This window comes from Contarinia nasturtii, unplaced genomic scaffold (genome assembly GCF_009176525.2).
Source record: "Contarinia nasturtii isolate CC-2019 unplaced genomic scaffold, AAFC_CNas_1.1 Cnas_scaffold_1371, whole genome shotgun sequence".
Taxonomy (NCBI): Eukaryota; Metazoa; Arthropoda; class Insecta; order Diptera; family Cecidomyiidae; genus Contarinia; species Contarinia nasturtii.
In genome coordinates this window covers 1,759,787-1,771,629 of record NW_022198708.1, presented here as the reverse complement: position 1 = coordinate 1,771,629, position 11,843 = coordinate 1,759,787, and the positions used below count along the sequence as shown (strand labels likewise).

At 33.4% G+C, this 11,843-nt stretch overlaps 1 protein-coding gene across 2 annotated transcripts in view; it reads left to right on the top strand.

Moving 5' to 3' along the window:
* The window catches only part of LOC116345963 (guanylate cyclase soluble subunit beta-1), a 119,122-nt gene that overhangs the window by 56,372 nt on the left and 50,907 nt on the right, over positions 1-11,843 (top strand). Inside the window, exons 4-7 of one of the 2 annotated variants that reach the window (XM_031775792.1) lie at positions 4,122-4,240; positions 5,134-5,286; positions 5,708-5,996; positions 7,958-8,164. In XM_031775792.1, coding sequence (XP_031631652.1) covers positions 4,122-4,240; positions 5,134-5,286; positions 5,708-5,996; positions 7,958-8,164 — 768 coding nt within the window. Of the gene's footprint in view, positions 1-4,121; positions 4,241-5,133; positions 5,287-5,707; positions 5,997-7,879; positions 8,165-11,843 lie in introns of both variants that reach the window. The other variant, XM_031775791.1, reaches the window with a different exon arrangement.

The following is an 11,843-nucleotide window of genomic DNA, read 5'->3' as shown; positions in this document are numbered from 1 at the left end:
AGTGGAAAAAAAGTGACTAAGTTACTATTGACTGTAAGTGACTATAGTTAGCTATATTCATGAATTTTAAAATTTTGTATGGAAAACAATCGACTATAGTTACTCAGTCAGTCAGGCGATTATTTTGGGACGTTTCGACTATCGGGTGACTATGATTATTGTCAACTATAGTTAGCTGTTGCAGTTAACCATAGCTTACTTTAATTGATTGAAGTTAACTAAATTTAACTAAGGTTGCTTGTTTTTACAGTCAATAGTCAGTCAGTTTGTCCCAAAATAGTCAGTCACTTTTTTTGTACACGGGAATGAAGACCCAATGAAGTACCAATTGGGTCTTTATTGGGATTTCATTGGGACTTCATTGGGTTTTAATTAAAGATAATAAAGTCCCAGTAAAGACCCATTTGGGACTCCATTGGGACTTTATTGGGTCTTCATTGGGTTTTTAAGACCCAATAAAGTCCCAATAATATAAGTCTGTTCAAATTCCCCGGGTGAACAGTGCAAATTGAGTGCTTGGGTTGCCATCAAATTTCCCAATAGTTTTCAAAATATCAAATGATTGAAATCAGCATAATTTCTATTGTATTTTGACAATTACCCTTAATAGATAAGATAACTGCCTCATTCCGATTGAATTAAAAAAAATCAACGAAGGCGTTGTAGTGTTTCCCACACCACACAAACATAAATATATTTTAAGAACAACACTACAGTGTATCACACGCACACAAGGCATGATTGTATCACACGCACACAGAGCAGTGTGTTGCGAAGGTCCGAATAGAACGGATGTCAATTGGAGAGCGGATTGATTTTAAATAAAATTATTTAAAAAATGAACAATTTCAAACTTAATTTCGTTTGATATAATAAACTAAAGCGTATTATCTGTATGATGGAATATGTAAAATTTATACCTTTGATATGATTTAAAAACCTTCCGCTCTTCCGTGTTATCATAAGCACGTAAATCGATGTCAATATTTGTTTCAAACTATGAAGCCGTTCGAGTGTTTCATTCGTTGTAATTTAGCATTTTGCTATACATACGAAATAACGGATATGCAAATATTTTTTGGGTTTTGTCGATTCCAATTGAACAAACAGTTGAATTTGCAATCGCATCGCAATGTTGTTCAAATTACATGCGTAAACCTATTATGCATAGAATGAACGCCTACAAAATGCACTAAATTATTCTGATGACTTGGGAAGTCATGCACACGTATGCATTGCTTCGAAATGGTTTCAAGCAGATGATCGCATTCAAATTTTATATGGTTTGCATCAAAACATTTTACTCGAATGATGTGAATTTTTATTCAAAAACACCCGGGTTTTATTGAAAGTATTTCACGCGTGATAAACGAGCAAACGAGATCGAATGTAATCGTATATACGATTGTAAAACCAACACTTCAAACATTCGAATTATTTTCGCATTTTAACGCATTTTCGCATGGTTCAATCGTACAGTAAGCGTAGGTACAAACGGAGTATTAACACACATACATGTATAGCAACGCATCATTTATGCAGATGTAGAGGTTTATTTGTTGCATTCATCGTGTTCAATTCTCGGTGCTCATACAAATTACAAACGCTGTAAAATACTTTGTAGCATCTATCTATTCCATTCCCATGCCAAATGAATTCCAATAAATACTGAATATGTAATGCGAATCCGAACAAACACATACTCGCATGCGTGCTTCCTTTAAGATTCAACCGTTTTGTAACCAGGTCACCAAAGGGTGCCATTATTCTGTGTCATAAAGCTGAAATCATCAGCTCAACGAATATGGTGATGTCGTTCCAATATACAAACTTTTCAATTGACTCAGTGTTCTTTGAATGGCCCCAATAGAACTCGTCAACAAAAATTCCAGCGTAAACAAAATCGAGATCGCCTTTTCTGATACTTTAAAACTTTGCTGGTATCGTGATGATACGATGCAACCTGCAATGCCAATAGAACAGTGTTTGGGTGTGATATTCAAAATGCGCATTTGATGCTTTGTTTATAGCCAACATCTGAGACCTGGAAAACTATTCAATGGTAGCTATTACCAGTTATGTATCACAAACTATTGCATTCGACAGGAAATCTTTTTTGTCTGCTTACACATGAGTTCTTTTTTTATGATAACCTCCGAAAAAACCAAATTCTGGCAACAAAATCCATTACAATATTCCAAATTCAATTTTTTTTCCATAGCTACCGAACAATTGAAAAATGAAACAGTGAAAAGAGCTTTTAACTGAACATTTAAGCGTGGATATTCTATTAGATTTTCGAGTTCGTTTTTTTGTTCGATTGAAATTTTAAAATGAAATTGTTGTTCATTAAGAGTTCATGTTGCAAATTTTGTTTGTTTTCATTTTGTTGCCGCCGCTTTTTGTTATTCGGTTTTTAATTTCAATATCACCGTCACCATCTTCTATCTCGAATTATGTTTACATACATTTTGAAAGACGCATTTGGACAATGAAAGCACAAATGACATTTGCCGGCGCAGACTTTTTGGAATTCTATTGGGCATTTCATGCTCTTTCTTGTCAATCTGCCAAAAGAAAAAATGTGTATGCAAGGCGATGCGGAAACAAATGAAAATGCTGGATGATGAAATTTGCTTAACATAAGAAATGTATGATTTTTTTGTCGGTTTGTTCCAGGAAATGAAAACTAATTATGGCATTCAGTTTTGAATTGAATGCACATTGTTTTTTTTTTGGTTCTATCTAACACGTTTGTCGCTATGAATTTAATTTTCTTGCAGATGTAATGCTCAGCACACGCTATATACACAAATGGATTTTTATATGCACCAGCATTTTGGTGCAGTTGATCTTGGCACTGTTTACACTACGACCGAACACGTTTCAAAGATTGTCTTTACCATTGCATCCGATTGAAATTATCCAACTTAAATAGCTTCGCTCTTTTTACATTGTTCGGTCCGTACAGTTCAATGCACATCGTCTCATTTCTTGTACATCTTTTCTTTTACTGTGTGAACAGACATCGTAAATTAGATGACAAGACAAATGCACACCAATTTCCATCCTATGCAAATATTTTCATTCAAACAATAATTCAAAGATAAAACTCACATATTGTATTGTTTGTTTATAACAAAAAAAGAATTTCACACCAAGATAAAAGGAGTTGGCCCGCATCTCACTTTCAACAAATTTGATCTCCATTTTCTGCAATCGTACTACTTCCTGTGTCAATTTTCTCTCTCTCTCTTCCTCTCAATCTTTCGTACATTAAATTTAGTTATCAAAGACTGCTGATGCTGACTGTGCTTTAGTCGAGCCAAATCTGTCGGACCAGCAAAAATATTAACATAACAGGGAAAAAAAATAAAATCATATAAATCATCTTGAATGAATCGCGAATTTTGTAGTTGACGATGGATATAGCAAATGCTCTTAATCATTCAGATGATGAAATTGTGTGAAATAAATTAAGTGTGAAGTTCAAGAACTAGTGATGTGCCACACAAGCCCATATTCCCGAAAAGTTATGCATCAGCATTTTCCAAATTCAAGCTTCGTTGGTTCGCAACCCTTTCGTAAGCACTTTATACGCTTTCCGCGTCCGTAAAATAGTTTATGCCAAGTGTATGAGTATTTTTATCTCTCCCTCTCTCTCAATCTTTTGTGTGAACATTTTCAAGTAAAATCGATTTTACTATTGAACAAAAGATAGTAAAATGATACAAGTGACAACATTGCAGAGTATATTCATTTAAATTTTCCTTTTATTAGCATCCGATGCGGCAAGATATTCTATATAGATTCTTATTCACTTCACGAATTCGGCTTAAAAATATATATTACATACAAAATATCAATCAAACAACCTGCATGCCAACAGGCTCATTACAACAGATAAACAATTCTGATTTCATACAATTAATACACCATTCACAGTTTGAATACTCGAATTCAACTATCAATTATAAATACGCCTGAAATGCGATCACATTGAATCTCATTTGTGCGTATTTAAAAAAATGATGAATTTTTATTCTAACCAAATAGATTTAATATGCATTCATTTTGAGCTGTTTATTCATTTGTTTAATTTTTTTGTGGTTATTTTGCAGATATTCCAGCTGATGATATTCTGGAGTTGTTTGGTAAAACATTTTTTGAATTTTGCCAGGATTCGGGATACGATAAAATCCTACAAGTGCTCGGTGCCACTCCACGTGATTTTTTACAGGTAAAATGAAAAAAAAATAATAAATAAATAAAATGGATTTTTTTTTGGAAATAATTCCATAAGGAATGAAATGCTTGAGTACTATGGTGAAATCTGCTTTAGTCTCTCTAGTTCGCATACAAACGGTTTTCGATTGAATCAACATTCAAAATAAATAGTGGCAACGCTCAAACGCAGTCTTAATAATATATAAATACGGTACATTTTCTATATCGAATAATACGTTGGATTGATGCTCACAGGAATACAGATTTTTTTTCTTCTCCTTCCTCCGTGTCTTCTTCATGTGAACTCGAAGAGAGTTTATCCGACATCTGACGAGTGTTCGAACTATTGCTTTTACGTAATACACCAAATAAGATGCCACACTTTAGTAAAAACTTTTTGTTTGCAAGTGAAAATACGAATTACAATAACAACATTCACACAATAACAATCTGTTGAAATCCGGTTTGTTGTTGATTATGCCTTGAAAACTTATTTTATTCATTTCGAGAGCAGCTCATATGTAATAGACTCGTCGCATGGTATGGATGCAACTCGTACCATTATAATCGAATCAGATGAAACCATTTAATGGTTTTATTAACAGAAAACTTCACTCAGCAATAATATATGTTTGTGTCTGTGTGTCAGTCATTAAAGTTGTTGAAGCTCGTCAACCATATTTCGTTAAACTTTGTCAATCATTTCGATCTTTGTGGATCTCGTCATCTTGGTTTCCGTTTTCAATATTAATTAAGTTTCGGTAAAAGCTGCTTAAAATACCGGTTGCCCTCGTATTAAATTAATACTTTTAATGAATTATTTGGTATATATGTTCTTTTTATTCTGGAATGTCTTCTTCTTCTTCATCTTCATCATATTCTCTGATTGTTTTTGTAATCAATTAGAACTTAGATGCCTTACACGATCACTTGGGTACATTGTATCCAGGAATGCGAGCGCCATCATTTCGTTGCACTGAAGAGAGTGATGGTTCCTTAATTTTACATTACTATTCCGAACGACCTGGATTAGAACACATTGTGATAGGTATCGTTAAGGTAAGTAACATTCAATGCAATCAATTGACAAACATTTTTCCACTGAAAAAAAAAATCAAATGAAAATTTAGAGAAATAACGAGAGACAAATCGAATATTTATGTTGTTGTAACATTTGTATCGTTAATCATTTCATCATTGATTATTACCAGCCATTTCGAAATTTCTGTCATTAGTAAAGTATAGCAATATTGAATTTAATTTACTTTGAAAATTATTGTTCGTATCCTATTCATTACTTCGATGTTTTCATTTTTGTTCAGTGGCTGGTATTTTTGCATTTACCGTCTCTCATTTATCAAAAACATTTTCATGCCATCTCTCTTTTACGCTTTGGCCGTCTACATTTATACTAATATATTTACCTCTATTTAATTTGGAATGGCGCTTCGGTATTGTTAAATTGTGTTCTAATCGATAGTCGGTTGCGTCAAAGTTACATGGTGTCGAAGTCGAAATCAAAGTGGTCAAACGAAAAGGCGAACCGCTAAATGATGATGAATCAACGAATTTTGCCGAAGTAAGCACAACAACAACAACGCTACATGCCACAACGTCGACGAACGACAACACAGCCGTATGTCCCCATCAACATCAACAACAAAAATCTAACGATTCACACAAAACAAATGGAAAACTATTAAATAATTTAGCTACATGCGAAAGTTGCTGTACAAAATCTAGTAGTAACACAAATTTGAGCTGTAAAGGTAAGCGAGCAAACGAATAATCACACAAACTAAATAAATTTTCACATTTTTTGTGAAATAAAAATAAAATCAACCCTATTAGTAGTTTCTGTTAATGTGTTTTTGATTTATTTGGCCGCATAAGTCACAATTTCTGACAGAATACAATCGATTTTCCAGAATTTTTGATATTATGAACACAGAATTCTCATATTTCAATCGAATGAGACAATTTCAAGGTGTAAACATTAATAATTGCACATGACATGATTTTAATTCCTTTTCTGTGGTCGTTGGGGAAATAATTACTTCTTCAACTTGAACGAAATTTACTTCAGGTTCCATGTCTCACCAATGTGATAGTGGGAACCCTCGTAGAAAGTGATTTACTATGGCCATAGCCATAGCTATAGATTCATTGATTTTGAAATTTTATAATGGAAACAGTCGATTATAACCGTCCGATGGATCGGACCAACAAATTTTTACTTTTATTTATTTTTGATGTTCTAATATCAGTCAATGTCTTTTTCACAGAAGGGAGTGAGCTCCATTTGTGGTCGCTCTATAGGGCTGTCGGATTTCGTTAATCTCTGGCGTATTTTTTGTCCAATGAAATTCCAAATTATGGCATTGGACAATGGAAACGGCAGAAAGAAATAAAATACGACAGCCCTGATGCTCCATTAGTAGTTATAAATTTAATTGCTGTCGATTTTATTATTTTGATTGTAGCTTCGAATAGTTGAATAAAACTCTCATAAAAACATAATGTTAACTAATTCAATTAGTAATTGAAATGTGTTTTTATAGCACATTGAATTGACAATATGACCACAATAATATGACCAATTATGAATATTGTATTATAATATGTGAAATCATTTGAAATAATAAAATATCTGAATGAAAGCGAAAGAATGATCTGAATTCAATAAGTCAACAACTTGATGTTTAATATTAAACATTGATTTTTATCTCGGATATTCTACGAACAAATCAATATTCAATTATTATAGATCATGATTGTATTGCATTTTGTTGGATTGACTGAAATTGCTTTAACATATTTTCAACATTTTGTTTTTTTTCTTCCCATTTTTTCGTGGCGCAATTGAAAATGCAAACGGTAGAAAATCAATCAACTTATATTGTTAAAGTTGTGATTATTTTGTGTTATGATCACTTTATTTTTACAAAAGCAATTCGCAATAGTTGAATTCTCAATTGATAGAAAAATGGATCATGTTCACCTTTACTCATAGAGAATGTAGAATTCAATTTCTATAATGCAAACATACACACAACTTTGACAAATTTACTCATATCTACACATCCATATAAAAATGTTTCTTTTTTTATGTCGATTTCAAATTCGAAATGAAAATATATATCGAAAAATCCACTCAAGCATTTCAAGTGCAAAACGAAACAATGCAATTTTATTCGTGCGCTCTAGTGCACTCGATTGCATATGCGTCTATTGTTACGATTTGCAAAATAAAACACCTTTATTCTGTTTGTATGTACTCTGTTGTGGTTGCAAATATTTCGCGGAGTACGCGCGTATTTGAACAACGGTGCAATTTACATTATCTGCAGAACCTGTGAAAAAATGTCTCGCTTTTACATTGTATTATAAGAATTGATCAAGACCGAATGATTTTCGAATATAATTTTTATTAAAGACAAAAGTTTTCGTGAACCTTTTTTTTGTCTTCTTTTTTGTTTGTTTTTGGTTATTCTATTCTAAAATATTCGAACACAAAAAAACGCCTTGATTAATATCCTGAATTTTCGTCCTTTTCTACTTTCTTTCTTTCTTTCTCTCTCTCTCTCTGTCTCTTTCTCACCTCCCTTACATTCACCTTTAATTATTTAACATCAAATTGATGACATTTTAGAACCAAAACATACGTCTAGATACGGACCATTCGGACCTTTTGTGAAATGTATAAATAATTTAGAATCGAAATATTTAGGTGAAAAATTAGCGCGTCATGGAAGTCTCGAAAGTTTGGAGCGTCCAAAATGCGAGGGAATTATTGTGCCGCCAAAGCCGCGAAAAAAGGAGGTCGAACTATCTGATCACATTCAATTTTTGATAACGGAAAAGTCAGCGCCGCAAACATCAAGTTCGGTTGAAGTATCACGTGAAGCAATCGACGAAGGTGATGTAATTTCTGAAGGTAATTTTCAACTCAAACTCAATATATGCAGTTTTCTTGGCAACTTTTTTATGTTAGTATGTGTGTGTTCGAAAAGTTTGGAATCACCGCGATATCATTAATAAGGTTTCAAGTTTTATTTGAGTTGTGGGTTCTTTTTTTTTGGTTCTGTGGGAGTTTTCATTTTACATTTTGCAAACGTGTAATTTTAACCGAAAATGCATGAAGCATTGAAAACTTAAAAGTTTACCTCGTTGAAATGTGTACACTGTACGTTCCATATGACCATAATTTAATGTTTTGCTTTGAATTTGGTTGAGTTGTGAATATTGCCTGTGACTTAACATTCAATTCAATTTATATCATCTTAAAAACAGCGCTACCTTGCAGCAACATCCCTTTTACATTCTGTTAAATCCATAGAGATCTCTCCCGCTCTCTCTCCTACACATGCTATACAATTTCTAGGTATATAAGTATGTGTACGTTGATGAAGTCAAAGTTACAAACATTAAATCATTTAAAGGCCAATCTAAATGTGCCAGCATTTTATGTAATTTTTCAGCATAGATAATATTTGAAAGCTGCTTAAAGGTACAGCATTTTCATTCACTTTTGATTTACCGCTTTGGCTTTTTTTTATCTCGCATTCTTTCGCTTCCGCTCTTCTTCAGTTTATCAATTGAATGACAAATTGAGAGGATTCATATTACACGTCAAAAGGAGAGTGTTTTTTTTTTTGTATAAAATCGTATTAATAATTGATCATCAAGTTTCTATCAAATATACGTTGAATAAATGCAATTTCTATGCGAAACATAAATTCAAAGTCATAAATAGATAATCATTTTTTTTCTACTTCTGTACATTGGATATGCTTGTCTATTGCACAATCAATTTTAAAGAATTTCAATATCAATCGGAAGTAACTTTCAATTTGAACACCTGGTGAAATCCAAGCAGACTCTTCATTAACATTCTTGGTTGAGAAAATGGCATGACTGCAACATATACTTTTTTAAAACTTAGATTGGATGCGAACATGATTCAAAATGTGTAAAAACAGCATATATTCCTATAAAATCCGAGTGTCTTTGACGAAAATCGAAAAATGTTCGACCATTTATGGGATACAGTCATGCGACAAAGAAATTCGTTGATGTCAATCCTTCCATTCGATTTTCGGTTGTTTTTGCTGTTTTTCAATTATTAAACTGAATGGAAATGCACGTGTTGATTGACATCCAAGTAGAAACCAATCATAATCGTAAAGCATCAGTAGCAAAAGCACAACTTTATTCGTCAAGCACAAGTAGTTTAGATGCAAAAGAGAGACGGGGTAATACGCTTTTGTAGTGTGTGTGTGTTTCTGTGCTATGCAAAATAATAGAGAATAAAAACGCAACAGAATTTCAAGTGTTGGGTCGATTGTTTTTGTCGTGACGATAAAATTGCGAAATGCTCAATTTTGCGTTTCAGTTTGTGTGACATTCGAAGACTTGCACAAAATTGTGTAGTGTCATTCATGTTGAACGTAAAATGGTTTAGTTTATGCTCAATTAAATTCTTGCTTCTTCATCTGGTTTATCCGTTAGATTTTAAGCACGATTTTATCTTATCCATCGTATTATACTTGCACACCTTTTGCTCAGACTAAAATAGCACAAAACAAGACTAAGTGAGCTAAAGCGTATTTAACGTACAGCTAGCCGGTTGCCGATCCGGTTGCCGTTTTATTTCGTCTTCACCACGCCTAAGTCATGCAAAATTGTCAAGTCTACAATAAATGCATATCTCGTCTTTTTTGTCTTAGTTATTCCATCTTAAATGCATTCATCGTTTTCTGTTGATTTCTCATCGTGTGTAGGATTTAAATCGACGACGATGCAACCCCACACAGCAGGCAAGCTCAACATACACTGACTGATACATGGTAGCACAATTTTTTTTTAATGCAACGCTCAAATTCACTCACCATTATGGAGCTATTGAGCAATATTTCGTCATAAAGTATACAATTTTTAAGCAAAAATCCACACTCCGAACATGTGACGGTGTTCATCTAGAAATGCAAAGTTCTTCCAATACGATAACGTCAACTCAAAATTAAAAAGCATTTCTATTCTATATTGAACCGTTCCAAAGTCACGTTTCAAATCAAAATTTCATTCGATGTTGTACACTCTCAATTGTATATTGTCGGTCGTTACTGCTGCTTTCATCATCATCTCATTATTTATTCTATATATTTTTCAATTTGATGAGGGTGTGTGTGTGTGTGTGTGTGAGTGCGTAAGAGAGAGGGGAGACTGATTGAGTGTCAGACAGAAAGAGCTTGGGAATACTATTTTCCCATCAGTATATATATGTATGTCACACGATGAATCTATATGGTCACACACTGACAGCAGCTTAAAACCATGACGTCTGTGGCTGAAAGGATGAATATTGTGAGATGCATCTAAAGTTACCTAAACCCCATTTCAATATCTACAAGTTTTTCGCAATATTTTTTGGTATTTTCGCTCTCTCCATTCGAGTTGTGAACGTGCATCAAATCGAGAAGTGATGTTGTTCATCGAAGAAACGCATGTATAAATATTATCTGTTGGATGCGCTTACCCATTGCTTGGTTCTGTGCTATTGCTGCTGTGTTTTTCTATTTGTCTCACTGTGTATGTATGTGACAGAGTGTCTTCGATGATTTTTTTTTTCATTACTAATATGAAATGAGGTTTTCGTCCCAGCGTTTCTATTTTCGAATTTTGTCATCTAACTGCAACACTTCACATCGTGTCGTTCATTTCTTTGGTTTCATTTTTTCGCGATTTCTCTCTCTCTCACTCTCTTCCAACATTTTGTCTGTCGATGTGCGAGTGTGTGTGTGTGTGTGTATGTCTCATTGGGAATGTCTGTTTCATAGATCGGATTGTTGTTTTGTAAATTTTCTCTAGCTTCATTTTTTGTGTCATTGATGAGAATACGTGGTATTACGCTTTCTTATTATTTGCTTATAAATAATTCGTGGGATACAGCTGTTTCAAGGCATTCCCACACGCTTGAGGTCAGCTGCTGAATGATTGCATTAGCCAACACCGTTGGATCAGTGCAAAAAGCACAATCTATTGAGTATTCAACTGTAAATTGTAAACTGGAATTACGACAACCAAGCAAAAAAAAAACTGAGAAAGTCTGAACAAATAAAAAAACGTCTCAAAATGATATGACATTAATACGTCTGCAAAAATAATGCGCCATTTTCCTTTATACCTTTATTTTATTGAATAAAAAAGGAATAATATGCAGGGCCGCTTGAAAAGAAATAGATTTTCCACTTGTTTTATTTTCGGTTTATTTTCTTAGCCATTAATTTGTGGAATGAAAGTTATCCGCTCCAACATTTTTGATAAATTCAGAATTGAATCGCATATCGATTTCAATTTTATATAAGATTGTTGAATGTCGATGAGAATCACTCAACAGTGAGAATCCATTCTTGGCGCTTTCATTTCAAGCAGTTTTTTCCCCACGTTATTTAGATAGATATATAAGATTCGACCAATTGAAACTGTATGCTCTTCAACATTTGATGAGTTTATTTTCACCTTTTTTGAATGGTATCTTTCTTTTCTATTTCTGTATCGTTGTTTTCTTCTCTCTCTCTCTCTCTCTCTCTCTCTCTCTCTCTCTCTCTCTCTCT